At 41.1% G+C, this 19,559-nt stretch overlaps 1 protein-coding gene across 1 annotated transcript in view; it reads right to left on the bottom strand.

Moving 5' to 3' along the window:
• Window positions 1–19,559, bottom strand: part of USP7 (ubiquitin specific peptidase 7) — a 345,176-nt gene that overhangs the window by 206,575 nt on the left and 119,042 nt on the right. The window contains exons 9-11 of the mRNA XM_053694268.1: window positions 14,512–14,592; window positions 14,344–14,434; window positions 3,872–3,954 (exon numbers count right to left, since the gene is read on the bottom strand). Of these exons, the coding sequence (XP_053550243.1) occupies window positions 3,872–3,954; window positions 14,344–14,434; window positions 14,512–14,592 (255 nt within the window). The remainder of the gene's footprint in view (window positions 1–3,871; window positions 3,955–14,343; window positions 14,435–14,511; window positions 14,593–19,559) is intronic.

Genomic DNA, 19,559 nt, shown 5'->3' with positions numbered 1-19,559 from the left:
TATAGTGGTGCGTTTGTTTAAAGTAGAAACCGCTCCCTCGACCTTGGGGACTGTCTGCCATAAGTCCTTTCTGGGGTCGACCATAGGAAACAATTTTTTAAATATGGGGGGAGGGACGAAAGGTATACCGGGCCTTTCCCATTCTTTATTTACAATGTCCGCCACCCGCTTGGGTATAGGAAAAGCTTCTGGGAGCCCCGGGACCTCTAGGAACTTGTCCATTTTACATAGTTTCTCTGGGATGATCAAATTCTCACAATCATCCAGAGTGGATAATACCTCCTTAAGCAGAGCGCGGAGATGTTCCAACTTAAATTTAAATGTAATCACATCGGGTTCAGCTTGTTGAGAAATTTTCCCTGAATCTGAAATTTCTCCCTCAGACAAAACCTCCCTGGCCCCCTCAGACTGGTGTAGGGGCATTTCAGAACCATTATCATCAGCGTCATCATGCTCTTCAGTATCTAAAACAGAGCAGTCGCGCTTACGCTGATAAGTGGGCATTTTGGCTAAAATGTTTTTGATAGAATTATCCATTACAGCCGTTAATTGTTGCATAGTAAGGAGTATTGGCGCGCTAGATGTACTAGGGGCCTCCTGAGTGGGCAAGACTCGTGTAGACGAAGGAGGGAATGATGCAGTACCATGCTTACTCCCCTCACTTGAGGAATCATCTTGGGCATCATTTTCATTGTCACATAAATCACATTTATTTAAATGAGAAGGAACCCTGGCTTCCCCACATTCAGAACACAGTCTATCTGGTAGTTCAGACATGTTAAACAGGCATAAACTTGATAACAAAGAACAAAAAACGTTTTAAAATGAAACCGTTACTGTCACTTTAAATTTTAAACTGAACACACTTTATTACTGCAATTGCGAAAAAGTATGAAGGAATTGTTCAAAATTCACCAAAATTTCACCACAGTGTCTTAAAGCCTTAAAAGTATTGCACACCAAATTTGGAAGCTTTAACCCTTAAAATAACGGAACCGGAGCCGTTTTTAAATTTAACCCCTTTACAGTCCCTGGTATCTGCTTTGCTGAGACCCAACCAAGCCCAAAGGGGAATACGATACCAAATGACGCCTTCAGAAAGTCTTTTCTATGTATCAGAGCTCCTCACACATGCGACTGCATGTCATGCCTCTCAAAAACAAGTGCGCAATACCGGCGCGAAAATGAGGCTCTGCCTATGATTAGGGAAAGCCCCTAAAGAATAAGGTGTCTAAAACAGTGCCTGCCGATATAATTTTACCAAAATACCCAGATTAAATGATTCCTCAAGGCTAAATATGTGTAATATATGAATCGATTTAGCCCAGAAAAAGTCTACAGTCTTAATAAGCCCTTGTGAAGCCCTTATTTACTATCTTAATAAACATGGCTTACCGGATCCCATAGGGAAAATGACAGCTTCCAGCATTACATCGTCTTGTTAGAATGTGTCATACCTCAAGCAGCAAAAGACTGCTCACTGTTCCCCCAACTGAAGTTAATTCCTCTCAACAGTCCTGTGTGGAACAGCCATGGATTTTAGTAACGGTTGCTAAAATCATTTTCCTCTTACAAACAGAAATCTTCATCTCTTTTCTGTTTCAGAGTAAATAGTACATACCAGCACTATTTTAAAATAAACTCTTGATTGAATAATAAAAACTACAGTTAAACACTAAAAAAACTCTAAGCCATCTCCGTGGAGATGTTGCCTGTACAACGGCAAAGAGAATGACTGGGGTAGGCGGAGCCTAGGAGGGATCATGTGACCAGCTTTGCTGGGCTCTTTGCCATTTCCTGTTGGGGAAGAGAATATCCCCACAAGTAAGGATGACGCCGTGGACCGGACACACCTATGTTGGAGAAAAAGAGAGCCAGCCTCAACCAGGAGCATGTGAACACGTTGACATTTTTTGCATTTCAATGCAAAGTTTCTGAAAGAGTGAATAACAGAATGTTATAAACAGTGGTAGTCTACCTCTTACAAAAACAGTTTGTGGTTTTGTTTTGCTGCTTAAAAAAATTAGACCAACAGTTGTGTTAATGTAAAGTTTTAGTCTGAACTTTATATTTATAACACTCAGTACATGGAATTTATTTTAAATATAGGAAAAAAATTATTTTTTATCCGATTAATCAAAAAAAATAATCTTCCGATTAATTGATTATGGAAATAATCTTTAGTTGCAGCCCTAGCTGAAAGAGTTTCATAATAGACACACTAATTATCATGCTACTTAAGATACAATACTGTTTATGTCCATTTATCACCCGTTAGATATGGGAGTTAATATTGTGATATCTGCACAGTAAGCTTCTCATTCTCAGAACTGGAAAACCCCATTTTGTCATTAAATTACAGGAGAAAGGTGTCAATTAGACATTTTAAATTACAATCTCAAAGTAATCCATTTCCATTAATATGACGCCATACTTTATAGTTAGCAAATATACAAAGCTTGCTGGCAACCAAAGTATCCACCTGTTTTTAAATATCTTCAAAAGTCTTTTTACTCCTCTTTTCATGCCATAAAGTCAGTTTTTGAGGTCTAGGAGGATGGCTGGCCTGTGCTAATTATATAAATGTCTGCACATAATTCCATAGGTAATTGCAGTCAAATATATGGTCTTATCTAATCAGATCTATTCTAGAAACGTCCATCACAGTTTAGTCACTTAGTAGGAAAGCTGAAGGACAACTGGATGCACTAATATAACAATAGTCTGATAAAGAAATATACGAATGTCCCCTTTTTACAGCACTTTCCATTGTTGGGCTATTGTACCTGGTAACTTTTTAATAGGAAGGAACAATTTGATCAGAAAATTAATGTGTAGGCCTGTGCACTCGGCAGCTTTGTTAGCCGCTGAATGCAGAGACTGCTCACGGCCTTCAGCTGATTTATTCTTATGAAAGTGCATTACACTAAGATCTGTGCAAATCCAGATGTTCGTGTGAAACTTTCACAGGAATAAACCTGGCACCAAAAAAGCCAAAGGCTGCAAGTAGCCGTCTTCTTCCGCATTCATCCTATTAATGATCATAGAAATTTATTGTTGTAGCTTTAAAAGGCGTTTGCTGTCCAGACAAACGTCCATGTTTTCTTAAGTTTGTATCTAATTAAACAAAAAAATAAAAACTGAGAATATGTAAAGATCAAGAAACTAACCTAATAGAAGCATCCGTAAGTTCTACACAAATCTAAAGATGCGGATGAGGTGCATAAAGGACAGCAATTTGGGATAATTCATAATAGTTTAAAAGGGACATGAAACCCAACATTTTTCTTTTAGGATTCAGAAAGAGCATACACATTTTAAATAACTCTACTTTACTTCTATAATCAAATACTCTGTTCCCTTGGTGTTTTTTGTTGAAAAGCAGGGAGATCAGGCGCGGGCCCATGACTGCAGCAGTTTTGTAAGAATGTTCTACATTACATCTATATGGTTCACATGCACTAGCAGTCTTCTGTTGTGAAAAGCAAATACAAAAGCATGTGATAAGAGGCTGTCTGTAGTGGCTTAGAAACAGGCAGAAATTTAGAGGTTTAAAGGTTATAAAGTATATTAATATAACAATGTTGGTCGTGCAAGGCTGGGGAATGGGTAGTAACGGTGTTATCTATCATTTTAAATAACAATTTTAGTGTAGACTGTCCCTTTAAAATGAAGGGGGGAGAAACCCCAAACAAAATAAAAATGTTTTTCAAATTTGGTATTGTTTGAAGGAGTTATGGAGCAGCTCATGAGGGACGGAGCTGCCCCAAAGATAATACTGCAATGGTTTCAGGAAATAAAAAACACGTTTATTTCATGTCTTCCAACAGCTAAAGCTATACAATGAAAACAAATCCATCAAAAGTGTCACCTGCAAACCGTGCTCCCCTGCGTCATACTTGTTATCGCCATCCAGCTGCTCCACTGCCACATAGTCAATAAATGACTCAAATACTAGAAAAGAAAAACATTTATATGAATAAAGACGTGGTTACATTCTATATACAGCGTACGTACAAATGCTATACACAGCGTACATACAAATGCTATACACAGCGTACATAAAAATGAAATATATACAGCTTACATAGAACTTCTATTATACAGTATGTACAAATTCTATATACAGCGTACAAATGAAATATATACAGCTTATGTAGAAATTCTATTATACAGAATGTAAAAATTCTACATACAGTGTATTCAAATTTTCACACTTTCTTCTACGAGCTGAAAAATTGATGGAAAAGGTGTAAAAAGTCCACAACACAAAAAAAAAAAAAAACACATACAAAGTATGTTTAAAAAGCAAAATGCCAACCAATTGCTTTAATATTCAGACTTGCCTTGAAAAGGGACAGAATACTGCAAAATAGTTTCTCTTGATGTATTTCAAATGGCTTGTTATATCAGCTGCAGAGTATAAAATGTATATGAAAATACTTGTTTATTTTTGTATATGAAATAGCTGGTTTTGTTCCGAGACCACCACCCAGGTTGCGGGGAAATCCGATCTCTTTATTTTATCACTTTCTGTACACATGCATGCTTCTGTATATTATCTGTTTACCAAAGCCAAATACTAAGGCCCTGATATTTAAAGGCTTTACAGGGACTGTCAAAATGCACTGATATAAGAGGCGGCCTTATGGGCTTAGAAATCATATGAGCCTACCTAGGTTTAGCTTTCAATAAAGAATACCAAGAGAACAAAGTAAATGTGTTGACAAAAGTAAATTGGAAAGTTTTATAAAATTACATGCCCTATCTGAATCATGTAAGTTTCATTTTGACTACTGTCCCTCTAAATCAAAATCAATTCAGTCTAATATGACAAAATTGCTGAAATATATGGACCATTCTTGTGTACAGAGCTGACATTACACAATAGCTTTAGTATGTCTTCACTGTATGTCACAATATCAGACTACTGTAGTTCTACATATGACGTCACTAGAAGCAGCTAGACCAACCAACCCCATAACTCAAACCTGCCAAACAGGGTGTTAACTACATAAGCCGATTGTCAGAAATGCAATTATAAATTGGCAAGATCAGGAGCAAACACGTGAGATATAAAAGCCATATTAACTATTACCACAGTTATTAGTGGTGATTATTATGAATAGATAAAAAAGGAAATGTATGCTTACCTGATAAATTGATTTCTTCTACGATACGACAAGTCCACGGATTTCATCTTTACTTGTGGGATATTAACCTCCTGCTGACAGGAAGTGGCAAAGAGCACCACAGCAGAGCTGTATATATAGCTCCTCCCTTTACCCCCACCTCCAGTCATTCGACCAAAGTTTATAGGAAGAGAAAGGAAAAGCTAAAAGGTGCAGAGGTGACTGAAGTTGTAAATAATAAAAAATATAATCTGTCTCAAATTGACAGGGAGGGCCGTGGACTCGTCGTATCTTAGAAGAAATCAATTTATCAGGTAAGCATAAATTTCCTTTTCTTCTACAAGATATGACGAGTCCACGGATTTCATCCTTACTTGTGGGATACAATACCAAAGCAACAGGACACGGATGAAAGGGAGGGACAAAACAGAGACCTAAACTGAAGGCACCACTGCTTGAAGAACTTTCCTCCCAAAAACAGCCTCAGAAGAAGCAAAAGTATCAAATTTGGAAAATTTGGAAAAGGTATGAAGGGACGACCAAGTCGCAGCCTTACAAATCTGTTCAACAGATGCATCATTTTTAAAAGCCCATGTGGAAGCCACAGCTTTAGTGGAATGAGCCGTAATTCTTTCAGGAGGCTGCTGTCCAGCAGTCTCAGATGCCAGGTGGATGATACTTCTTAGCCAAAAAGAAAGTGGTAGCTGTAGCTTTCTGACCCCTACGCTTTCCAGAATAAACAATGAAGATGACTGAAATCCTTAGTTGCCTGTAAGTAAAACTTTAAGGCACGGACCACGTCCAAGTTATGTAACAGACGCTCCTTCTTGGAGCGTAAAACCACCTTATCAGAATAAAAAATGAGATAAGGAAAAACACACTATAACGCTGAAAGTTCAGAAACTCGTCAAGCAGAAGAAATAGCAACCAAAAACAGAACTTTCCAAGATAATTTTATATCTATGGAATGTAAAGGTTCAAACGGAACCCCTTGAAGAACTCGAAGAACTAAATTCAAACTCCAGGGAGGAGTAACTGGTCTAAATACAGGCTTAATTCTGGTTAGAGCCTGACAAAAAGACTGAACATCTGGCACATCTGCCAAACGTTTGTGAAACAAAATTGACAACGCAGAAATTTGTCCCTTTAAGGAACTAGCTGATAAGCCTTTCTCCAATCCTTCTTGGAGAAAAAAAGACAGAATCCTAGGAATCCTAACTTTACTCCATGAGTAGCCCTTGGATTCACACCAATAAAGATATTTACACCATAACTTATGATAGATCTTTCTAGTGACAGGCTTTCTAGCCTGTATCAAAGTACTGATAACAGAATCAGAGAATCCTCGCTTCAATAAAATCAAGCGTTCAATCTCCACGCAGTCAGCTGCAGAGAAGTTAGATTTGGATGTTGGAAAGGACCTTGAATGAGAAGGTCCTGTCTCAAAGGAAGTTTCCACGGTGGTAGTGAAGACATGTCCACTAGATCCGCATACCAAGTCCTGCGTGGCCACGCAGGCGCTATCAGGATCACCAAAGCCATCTGTTTGATTCGAGCAATCACGTGTGGAAGTAGAGGAAACGCATAAGCTAGGCTGAACGACCAAAGCACTGCCAAGGCATCTATCAGTTCGGCCTGGGGATCCCTCAACCTGGATCCATATCTCGGAAGCTTGGCATTCTGTCGAGATGCCATCAGATCCAATTCCGGTTTGCCCCATCGGAGAATCAATGTGGCAAATACCTCCGGATGGAGCTCCCACTCCCCCGGATGAAAAGTCTGTCTGCTTAGAAAATTCGCCTCCCAGTTCTCTACTCCTGGGATGTGGATTGCTGACAGATGACTAAAGTGGGCCTCCGCCCAACAGATTATTTTGGATACCTCTCTCATCGCTAAGGAACTCCTTGTTCCCCCCTGATGATTGATATAGGCCGACTGGAATCTGACATTTTGAGTCACCAGCTCCTACTGAGCATGTGCAAGAATAAGTGTGTATGCATTTGTGAATGGCTGATGGCTGTCACATGGTACGTGTATGCATTTGTGATTGGCTGATGGCTGTCACATGGTACAGGGGGAGTGCAAAAAGACATAACTTTTAAAATGTACTACTTATTTGAAGTTCAGACTAAGTGCTATTGCATTGTCTTATCTTGCATTTGTTGATTATTTAAATCTACTGTGTTGACTGGTCCTTTAACAGTCAAAAATACCCTCTGCACCTCGCCACAGCTCTTCTGTGGCGCCTACCTGCCCCCAGGGTACTTCGAAACAACTTTCCAACACTCCAGGAGCCACCGGAGTTACTGCTTGCTGCTGCCTAGCCTGAAGGAAGTGCGCATCTGTGTGTGTGAAAAACATAATTTATGCTTACCTGATAAATTTATTTCTCTTGTAGTGTGTTCAGTCCACAGGTCATCCATTACTTATGGGATATATTCTCCTTCCCAACAGGAAGTTGCAAGAGGATCACCCAAGCAGAGCTGCTATATAGCTCCTCCCCTCACATGTCATATCCAGTCATTCGACCGAAACAAGACGAGAAAGGAGAAACTATAAGGTGCAGTGGTGACTGGAGTTATAATTTTAAACTTTAGAACCTGCCTCAAAAAAAAGACAGGGCGGGCCGTGGACTGAACACACTACAAGAGAAATAAATTTATCAGGTAAGCATAAATTATGTTTTCTCTTGTTAAGTGTGTTCAGTCCACAGGTCATCCATTACTTATGGGATACCAATACCAAAGCTAAGTACACGGATGATGGGAGGGACAAGGCAGGAACATTAAACAGAAGGAACCACTGCCTGTAGAACCTTTCTCCCAAAACCAGCCTCCGAAGAAGCGAAAGTGTCAAATTTGTAAAATTTGGAAAAAGTATGAAGTGAAGACCAAGTTGCAGCCTTGCAAATCTGTTCAACAGAGGCCTCATTCTTAAAGGCCCAGGTGGAAGCCACAGCTCTAGTGGAATGAGCTGTAATTCTTTCAGGAGGCTGCTGTCCAGCAGTCTCATAGGCTAAACGTATTATGCTACGAAGCCAAAAAGAGAGAGAGGTAGCCGAAGCCTTTTGACCTCTCCTCTGCCCAGAGTAAACGACAAACAGAGAAGAAGTTTGTCTAAAATCTTTAGTTGCCTGTAAGTAGAACTTCAGAGCATGGACCACGTCTAGATTATGCAAAAGACGTTCCTTCTTTGAAGAAGGATTAGGACATAATGATGGAACAACAATCTCTTGATTGATATTCCTGTTAGAAACAACCTTCGGTAAAAACCCAGGTTTAGTACGCAGAACTACCTTATCTGAATGAAAGATCAGATAAGGAGAATCACAATGTAAGGCAGATAACTCAGATACTCTTCGAGCCGAGGAAATAGCCATCAAAAACAAAACTTTCCAAGATAAAAGCTTAATATCAATGGAATGAAGGGGTTCAAACGGAACACCCTGAAGAACTTTAAGAACCAAGTTTAAGCTCCACGGAGGAGCAACAGCTTTAAACACAGGCTTAATTCTAGCCAAAGCCTGACAAAAGGCCTGGACGTCTGGATGCTCTGCCAGACGTTTGTGTAAATGAATAGACAGAGCTGAAATCTGTCCCTTTAGCAAACTAGCGGATAAACCCTTTTCTAAACCCTCTTGTAGAAAAGCTAATATCCTAGGAATCCTAACCTTACTCCATGAGTAACTCTTGGATTCGCACCAATATAAATATTTACGCCATATCTTATGGTAAATTTTTCTTGTCACAGGTTTCCGAGCCTGTATTAATGTATCAATAACCGAATCCGAAAACCCACGCTTTGATAGAATCAAGCGTTCAATTTCCAAGCAGTCAGCCTCAGAGAAATTAGGTTTGGATGGTTGAAAGGACCCTGAATTAGAAGGTCCTGCCTCAGAGGAAGAGACCATGGAGGACAGGACGACATGTCCACTAGGTCTGCATACCAGGTCCTGCGTGGCCACGCAGGCGCTATCAGAATTACCGATGCCCTCTCCTGTTTGATCCTGGCAATCAGCCGAGGTAGCAACGGAAATGGTGGAAACACATAAGCTATGTTGAAAACCCAAGGGGCTGCTAATGCATCTACCAGCACCGCTCCCGGGTCCCTGGACCTGGATCCGTAACAAGGAAGCTTCGCGTTCTGGCGAGATGCCATGAGATCCAGATCCGGTTTGCCCCAACGACAAATCAGTTGAGCAAATACCTCTGGGTGAAGTTCCCACTCTCCCGGATGAAAAGTCCGGCGACTTAGGAAATCCGCCTCCCAGTTCTCTACGCCTGGGATGTGAATCGCTGACAGGTGGCAAGAGTGAGACTCTGCCCAGCGAATTATCTTCGAGACTTCCAACATCGCTAGGGAACTCCTGGTTCCCCCTTGATGATTGATGTAAGCCACAGTCGTGATATTATCCGACTGAAATCTGATGAACCTCAGCTTTGCTAACCGAGGCCAAGCCAGAAGAGCATTGAATATTGCTCTTAATTCTAGAATGTTTATTGGGAGGAGTTTCTCCTCCTGAGTCCACGATCCCTGAGCCTTCAGGGAATTCCAGACTGCTTCCCAGCCTAGAAGGCTGGCATCCGTTGTTACAATCGTCCAATCTGGCCTGCGAAAGGTCATTCCTTTGCACAGATGAACCGGTGACAACCACCAGAGAAGCGAATCTCTGGTCTCCTGGTCCAGATTTAGCAAAGGAGACAGATCTGAGTAATCCCCGTTCCATTGACTGAGCATGCATAGTTGCAGCGGTCTGAGATGCAGGCGCGCAAATGGCACTATGTCCATTGCCGCTACCATTAAGCCGATTACCTCCATGCACTGAGCTACCGATGGGCTTGGAATGGAATGAAGGACACGGCAAGCATTGAGAATCTTTGATAACCTGGACTCCGTCAGTTAAATCTTCATCTCTACAGAATCTATAAGAGTCCCTAGAAAAGGAACCCGTGTGAGTGGTAACAGAGAACTCTTTTCCACGTTCACTTTCCACCCATGCGACCTCAGAAATGCTAGAACTATCTCTGTATGAGACTTTGCATTCTGAAAACTTGACGCTTGTATCAGAATGTCGTCTAGGTACGGAGCCACCGCTATGCCTCGTGGTCTTAGTACCGCCAGAAGTGAGCCCAGAACCTTCGTAAAAATTCTCGGGGCCGTGGCTAACCCGAAGGGAAGAGCCACAAACTGGTAATGCCTGTCTAGAAAGGCAAACCTCAGGTACCGATAATGATCTTTGTGAATCGGTATATGAAGGTAAGCATCCTTTAAGTCCACTGTGGTCATATATTGACCCTCTTGGATCATGGGTAGGATGGTTCGAATGGTTTCCATCTTGAACGATGGTACCCTTAGGAATTCGTTTAAGATCTTTAAGTCCAAGATTGGTCTGAAGGTTCCCTCTTTTTTGGGAACCACAAATAGATTTGAGTAAAATCCTTGTCCCTGTTCCGATCGCGGAACTGAGTGGATCACCCCCATGATTAAGAGGTCTTGTACACATTGTAGAAATGCCTCTCTCTTTACTAGGTTTGTCGATAACCTCGAAAGATGGAACCTCCCTTGTGGAGGAGAGGATTTGAAATCCAGAAGGTATCCCTGAGATATAATCTTTAACGTCCAGGGATCCTGCACATCTCATGCCCAAGCCTGGGCAAAGAGAGAAAGTCTGCCCCCCACTGGATAGGGGGCCCTGGATAGGGGTCTCTGGATAGGGGGCCCTGACTTCATGCTGTCTTAGGGGCGGGAGAAGGCTTTCTGGCCTGCTTGCCCTTGTTCCATGACTGGTTGCCTTTCCAACCTTGTCTGTAACGAGCAGTAGTTCCTTCCTGTTTTGGAGCGGAGGAAGTCGATGCAGCTCCTGCCTTGAAGTTACGAAAGGCACGAAAATTAGACTGTTTGGCCTTTGGTTTGGCCCTGTCCTGAGGAAGGGCGTGGCCCTTACCTCCCGTAATGTCAGCAATAATTTCCTTCAAGCCGGGCCCGAATAAGGTCTGCCCTTTGAAAGGAATGTTAAGTAGTTTAGACTTGGAAGTTACATCCGCTGACCAGGATTTAAGCCAGAGCGCTCTGCGCGCCTGTATGGCGAATCCGGAATTTAGCCGTAAGTTTGGTTAGATGTACTACGGCATCTGAAACAAACGCATTAGCTTGCTTAAGGGTTCTAACTTTGCTCAAGGCCTCATCCAACGGCTCTGTGCGAATCGCCTCTTCCAGAGACTCAAACCAGAATGCCGCTGCAGCCGTGAAAGGCGCAATGCATGCAAGAGGCTGCAATATAAAACCCTGTTGTACAAACATTTTCTTAAGATAACCCTCTAATTTTTTATCCATTGGATCTGAGAAAGCACAGCTATCCTCCACCGGGATAGTGGTACGCTTGGCTAACGTAGAAACTGCTCCCTCCACCTTAGGGAGGGTCTGCCATAAGTCTTGTGTGGTGGCGTCTATAGGGAACATTTTTCTAAATATCGGGGGAGGGGAAAAAGGCACACCGGGTCTATCCCACTCCTTACTGATAATTTCTGTAAGTCTTTTTGGTATAGGAAAAACGTCAGTACACACCGGTACCGCATAGTATCTATCCAACCTACACAATTTCTCTGGAATTGCCACCGTGTCGCAATCATTCAGAGCCGCCAATACCTCCCCTAGTAACACACGGAGGTTTTCAAGCTTAAATTTAAAATTTGAAATTTCTGAATCCGGTCTCCCCGAATCAGAACCGTCACCGACAGAATGAAGCTCACGGTCCTCATGCTCTGCAAGTTGTGACGCAGTATCAGACATGGCTCTCGTGTCATCAGCGCGCTCTGTCCTTAACCCAGAGCTATCGCGTTTGCCCCTTAATTCGGGCATATTATATAATACTTCTTTCATAACATTAGCCATATCATGTAAAGTGATTTGTAAGGGCCTAGATGTACTAGGTGTCTCAATCCTACGCATCTCCCGAGCGGGAGGCGCAGGTACTGACACGTGAGGAGAGTTAGGCGGCATAACTTCCCCCTCGTTGTCTGGTGATAGCTTCTTTATCGGTACAGATTGACTTTTATTCAAAGCAATATCAATACAATTGGTACACATCGTTCTATTGGGCTCCACATTGGCTTTTGAACATGATGAACAAACAGTTTCCTCTGAATCAGACATGTTTAAAACAGACTTAGCAATGAGACTAACAAGCTTGGAAATCACTTTCAATAAGTTTTACAAGCAATATAAAAAACGCTGCAGCGCTTCAAAAATACAGATATAATTAAACAATTCTTAACAAGAAGTGTACTATTAGCAGAGGATTGCACCCATTAGCAAAAAGGATGATTAACCCCTCGATACCCAAAACGGATAAAACAGATATCAATTAAGATTTAACGCTTTTAATCACAGTCAGCACACTGTCACAGATCTGCTGTGACTGATTACCTCCCTCACAAATGAAATTTGCAGACCCCTGAGCTCTCTAGAGACGTCCTGGATCAAGGAGGAAGAAGCAGAAAGACTGTGCAATAATTTTAACTGCGCAACAAGGCGCTAAAACAAGGGCCCTCCCACTCCAATCACAACAGTGGGAGCCCTGATATAACTGTTTCCATGCAGAAAAATATGTTAGCCATGTGGAAAAAATCATGCCCAAAGCGATTTATCACCAAAGTACCTCACAAAAAACGAATAACATGCCAGTAAACGTTTTATTAAAAAACAACATTTTTCAATGTCATGCAAAGCTATCACTAAGCCTGCTACCAGTCGCTACCACTGCAGAGAAGGCTTAAGTATTATTTCAGTGTTAACAGTATTTTCTCAGTCAAATTCTAGTCCCTAGAATATAACTCGACTGCGCATACATTTATCAGCCTGATACCAGTTGCTACTACTGCATTTAAGGCTGTACTTACATCATACGGTAACAGCAGTATTTTCTTAGTCAATTCCATTACCAGAAAATAAAGTACCGCACATACCTCATTTGCGTAGGACCCTGCATGCTATTCCCAGTCTGAAGTTACCCCACTCCTCGGAATGTCGAGAACAGCCAGTGGATCTTAGTTACGCCTGCTAAGATCATAGATAAAAAACGCAGGCAGTTTCTTCTTCCAAATACTGCCTGAGATAGAAAAACAGCACACTCCGGTGCCATTTAAAATAAACTTTTGATTGAAGAATAGTTAAGTAAAAACTCCAGCTCCTCTCGCGACCTTCTTTGTTGAGGGTTGCAAGAGAATGACTGGGTATGACATGTGAGGGAAGGAGCAATATAGCAGCTCTGCTTGGGTGATCCTCTTGCAACTTCCTGTTGGGAAGGAGAATATATCCCATAAGTAATGGATGACCCGTGGACTGAACACACTTAACAAGAGAAATAAGCTCTGCCCCTTAAGGTCGATGCTGGACTAGGCCCAAAACACAACCGCATGGGAAAGCTGTTTTACACCCAAGTTATTCACAACACAGTATAACCCCTCAAACACACTATTAACCAAATAGGTTTTAATGTCAAAAATAAAAAACAGAATGTATCGTTTTTCTTTGCCTCTCATGTCACATAATGCCCATATAAAGTCAACCATTTATAAATAAAATCTAGGGACTCCAGTAACACCCCTCTTGTTAAAATAGGATTACTGCTTACCCCATTCCCATACAGGGAAATAAATGTCAGCCAGTTCTGATATACCAAGTCTCCTCAGAATAAAGAGGCTGCACATACCTTAATGCTGCTTGTAGCATGAAACCGGTCTCCACACTGAAGATGTCTCATGGTTACCTTCAGAAGTCTTGTGGGAACCAGCGTGGATCTTAGTTACAAATGATAAGATCATCAACCTCAGGGCAGAAATCTTCTTCCATATCCCCCTGAGGAAAATAGTATGCACCGGTACCATTTAAAATAAAAAACTTCTTGATTGAAGAAACTAAAACCAACACCTCACTTTACCATGTCTTCCTAGTATAACACAGGCAAAGAGAATGACTGGGGGTGGGGGAAAGGGAGGAGCTATATATATACAGCTCTGCTGTGGTGCTCTTTGCCACTTCCTGTTAGCAGGAGGATAATATCTCATAAGGATGAAATCCGTGGACTCGTCGTATCTTGTAGAAGAAAGTACAGAATAAATTAGTAAAACCACGCTTGAGACTAATGTCTGCTACATCAGACCTCTGTACGGTTTACTAATACATACATTTACGTAAAATAAAAAAAACTTACTGTTTTTCTTTCCCTTTATACTTAGCTGGATGTCATAATAGTCTTCTATCCGCTCAGATCGGTAGTCCACGTGTTTGCACTGTATGTAGGACTGTAAACAAGAACACAAAGCGTTGCACCACAAACTGCAGAAAACAAACTAAATTTAGTAAAACAAATGTAACTTACCACCATCTTCCCTCTGAACAACTTGGGTATGGTTCCTTCTACACACGTGCCTTTCATTTTATTTTCCACATTATCTAGCAACTGAAATAGAAGGAACTATTAGTAACATGCTACACGATTACAGATAGTGCTATTTATAGGTATGAAACAGAAAGGTGTGGGAGCTTCTTACATTGGCCAGGGAAATTATTTTCTTTAGTTTGCTCATATTAGTTTGTGTCACTATAGGTCAGTGGTGCCCAATTCAAAAAAGCTGTACCGGATTAATCTGGACATTTAACTAAAAATTAAATCCTACATTTAAATTAATAAAATGAAACTGCAATACACATTAGTTTTAATGGCATCTGGTGTGAAATACTAGGCATGTGCATTCAGCAGTTTAGTTAGCGGCGGACGCTTGAGGCATTCGTCTTTTTTTGGAGCAGGTTTTCCACTTGTTAAAGGGACAGACAAGTCCAAAAAAAAAACTTTCATGATTTAGAGAATGTAATTATAAACAACTTTCCAATTTACTTTTAGCACCAATTTTGCTTTGTTCTCTTGGTATTCTTAGTTGAAAGCTAAAACTAGGAGGTTCATATGCTAATTTCTTAAACCTTGAAGACTGCCTCTAATCTGAATGCATTTTGACCACTAGAGGGCATTAGTTCATGAGCTTCATATAGATAACATTGAGCTCATGCACGTGAAGTTACCCAGGAGTGAGTACTGATTGGCTAAAATGGATGTCTGTCAAAAGAACTGAAATAAGAGGGCAGTTTGCAGAGGCTTAGATACAGGGTAATCACAGAGGTAAAAAGTGTATTTCTATCACAGTGTTGGTTATGCAAAACTGGGGAATGAGTAAAAGGGATTATCTTTCTTTTTAAACAACAAAAATTCTGGTGTTGACTGTCCCTTTAAAGTGTAAAACACGCTAATAGTACATGATCTGGAAAAACTAACATTTATTTTTTTTTTCTTTCTGACGTCGAGAGGGTGAGGTTGTCTTATGTTAAAAATATCATATGTAAAAAGTAGGAGGCGGAGCCTGGAGCTGGATGGAGATGGCAGCTTAATATGTGAGCTCCGTGCTATGCTGTACTGTTAGCTGGCATATAAGTGAAGGCAAGCAGAATAATATTCCTTGAACGCTCAAGGGGAGGAGGTACACATACCGGGAGACCATCTGAACTTTTGCCGAACATTAAGAGTTTATTATAATCCCGGCGATACATGGAGAAAGTGAGTGCCGGGCGCCATTTTGGATGTGTGGCGTAGCTAACTATGGACGGCAACATATCTATTAGGCGCACATTATGCCCAAGATAAACCTCCTACCTTGAGGGGAAATCGTTTACAATCAGCAACACCAGACATTAATGGAACCTAGAGATAGGTTGTAAGGCGGCAAAGTATATCCGGTGAGGATCGGGAGTGAGCAGAAGGAGACATACTGTGTGCGCCTGTGGCGGTAAGGTGGTGTGTGAGGGGTGAAGTTTATTGCGGTTCTGGAAGAGAGTTTGGATATCAGGAACTTTATTGAACGAAGGAGGTATTGTGTACACACTCTACCAAAAATTGACATGTCTGCTGTTAGAAAGCAGATGGCAACAATGAAGGAACTGTATATAAAAGCTCTATAACAATATTATATGACTAACGCTCTTATTTAATTATAAAAGCTGGAAGCTAAACTGCACCACATTTTAATATACAGTGGTTGATGGTGATAGAGACTGTTGAAGCTGACATTTAAAACCACATGGCCGGTTCTGCTACAAAATAAAGATTCTATAGCACGGCTTTTATTTCTTCTGCACACAGGAACATTTAACCTATTCTTATGAGAAAGAGGATTCACATTAGGATTGGATTCATTAGATCCACTTTACCCCTCATCTACTATGTTTGAACTACATGGCTATAAAACAGAAAAGGCGCGGCTGAAATGGTTAAATAAATGCTAAGTGCTCATAAAATGCTGCAATACATAACTGTAATGGACAAACTCTCATGCTACACCTTAGATTAAGCAATTTCCCCTTACTAGCAACTACATTATGCTATTTAAGCACTGTAACAAAGCACGCTACTACTTAGCCCCTGCCTGATGGACTCAGCCAGAAAACTGGGAGAAATTCAATTAAGCTAGCAAGGTTTGCTGAAAGTATGTGTATAGCTGCAATAAATAACTATAGGGGACACTACAATATCCTCCTGAAAATAGGGGCTGGGGATCTGCCTCTTTCCTCATAATTATCCAGACCTATCTTGGGATGGCTCCTCTATCCTCCACATAATTCACTATAAACTTTTCTATGACCACAGCAGGATAGGCGAGAAGCAGGAGCAGGATTAACTAGGTTAGCTTGCTCTTTTAATCTTTGCTGGATCTGACATATTATCAAAAACTCTGTAATCAGGCATTAACCCTCTATCAACATGTCTGTTAGGAAGCAAAACAAACCTACACAGGGATCTAAACCGCCTACAGCTAATTTATTCTTTAAGCCAGCCAGAAGTGAGAAAACTTCAGAACCCACTAATATGGGGATAGAGGAAGATAATATCTCTGACACAGATTCTCAGCTCATGGATGACGATGCTATCCCTGTTACAAAAGCGGACTTGAAAGCCCTTGTGTCTAAACAAGACATCAATAAAAATTTCGATAAACTATGGGAAAAAATTGATGCTTTCCAAAATACCGTCACCAACAGCCTAGCAGATATCAAACAAGACATCACAGATTTAGGCACACGGGTGGCTACTTTAGAAGAAAATGAGACCTCCACCTCAGAAGACCTCTCTAATCTAACACAAAAGATTTCCATGCAGCAGCAGGAAGTTAATGAGATGCATGATAAATTGGAAGATCTCGAAAATAGAAGCCGCAGGTGTAACCTGCGGTTAAAGGGGATTCCAGAGGCTATTTCGACGGAAGAACTTCCCATCTACTTACACCAACTATTTCAAGCTATAACAGGAGAAATAGGGGAAGAGAAGTTTCAAATGGAGAGAGCTCACCGAGCTTTACGGGCCAGACCGAAGGATGAAGCACCTCCCAGAGATGTTATAGTTAAATTTCTCAGATTCCCAGAAAAGGAAAGCATCCTCTCAGCTGCTAGGAAGCATCCAACCTTCAAGTTCCAGGGTGTGGTAATACAATTTTTTCAAGATCTCTGCATAAGAACGCTCCAGAGGAGAAGCTATTTGAAACCACTTACCACACTCTTAAGAAAACACCAAATTGGATACCGCTGGGGTTTTCCCTTTAGTCTATACATCCAGCACAATGGCAGATCACTAAATCTAAAAGATGTCTCAGAAATTCCGGATATATGTCGTAAGCTTCAATTGGAACCTCCTGATATACCACAATTGAATCAACCAGAAGAACTATCCCAAGCAACATCAAGCCTTACTCCACAACAGAGACAGAAATGGACTAGAGTCTCGAAAAGAAAAGCTAAGTCTTGACACTTTTTCACTTACTTATCTGATGTTTAAAGAACTTTGCTCTACCTGCTGAGGTAAAGAGAGAGATGAGGACTCTAGTATCTCTCAACTTACTATTACTATTGAGGAAGGAGGTGGTTGGTGAAGAACCTCAGTGGTCACTGGATCCTGATAAAAGGGCTCTAATTAAAATTAAGGTTAAAAGGTTCTTTTGGTTGTGAATTTTAAGGGTTGTTGGTCTCCAGGGGGGGCTATCCCCTTTCCTTTCTTTACAATGTCTAAGATTTGTAGTTGCTCTTTCTAATGCCAGTTTCTTGTTCCCCCTTTTTTTTTTACATATTCTGTTGCAACATATACAGTGTTAGCACGGTGGATTGGTAGAGTACGGTCAACCTGTGTAAGAAGGAGGGCGAGGTTGATGGTGCTCTCCCTTTGTACCTTTTTTTTTCAATTTTATTGCTGGTTCTCTTATATAAGAGAAGCAGATTCTGTTTTTATGTTTTACCATGGTTCTTGAATAGACTGTTAATGTTTGTAAATTCTTATGTTTTTATTTTTGTTTTTGCCATGTCGACTCAACTTGTTTACCTACATGCATCATCTCATACGAGACAACTATATCAACAATGCCTAAGGGCAATCATAGAGAATGAAAAGACTGCGGATCTGGGAGGAGGGTCCCCCACTGGTAAAACCGTGGGTAATGACTTGTAACCTTCGACTGATATCACACAATGTCAGAGGCCTAAACACAGACTTAAAGCGCAGAACAGCACTTAGCCAATATACTAGTCTAAAAGCTAACATTATATTCCTGCAAGAGACACACTTCACCAGGGAGGTCATACCTAAATATTGGGCCAGAGGCTATACACAACATTTTCACTCAATAACTGACACAAAAAAAAGAGGAGTGTCAATACTGATACACCAATCGGTAGGTTTCGTAGTAGAAGAGACAATTAGGGACCCGGAGGGCAGGTTTCTTATACTTAAAGGGAGACAACATGATAAGCAGTTAGTATTTTGTAATGTATACGCACCAAATGAAACACAAGCATCCTTCTTTGCTCAGGTTTCTCACCTACTAACCCAGTGGTCGCACTCCCGGTTGATCTTGGGGGGTGACTTTAATGTATCAATGTACGCCCACCAAAACAAAGATAAAAACCCATTATCCCAAAAACAACTGAGGCATAACTCCACAATTAAAAAAATAAAAGAGATGTTCTTCTCTCATAATATGTTAGACTCCTGGGACACTCTATATGGGAGAACACAAGACTATACATACTATTCATCGGCACACAAATCCTACTCAAAACTAGATTATGTCTATATCAGCCAAACTCTGATTCCAGACCTAGCGTCCTCTAAGATTCACGCATGCGCTTGGTCGGACCACTCCATAGTCCAAATAGATATCAAACAGACATTCCACACTAGTGCGACGCGATTTTGGAACTTTGACCCTTACGTTCTCCAGAACCCTAAGACGCGTGAATCTATCTCTAAAGCACTGTCAGAATATTGTGGCCTGAATGTAGGGACCACATCCAACCCTATAAATATCTGGGCAGCACACAAACCCTTCGTTAGAGGCC

Source organism: Bombina bombina, chromosome 11 (genome assembly GCF_027579735.1).
Source record: "Bombina bombina isolate aBomBom1 chromosome 11, aBomBom1.pri, whole genome shotgun sequence".
Classification (NCBI taxonomy): domain Eukaryota; kingdom Metazoa; phylum Chordata; class Amphibia; order Anura; family Bombinatoridae; genus Bombina; species Bombina bombina.
Note: the sequence above shows the minus strand (reverse complement) of the source record. Positions and strands in the feature narration are given on the sequence as shown.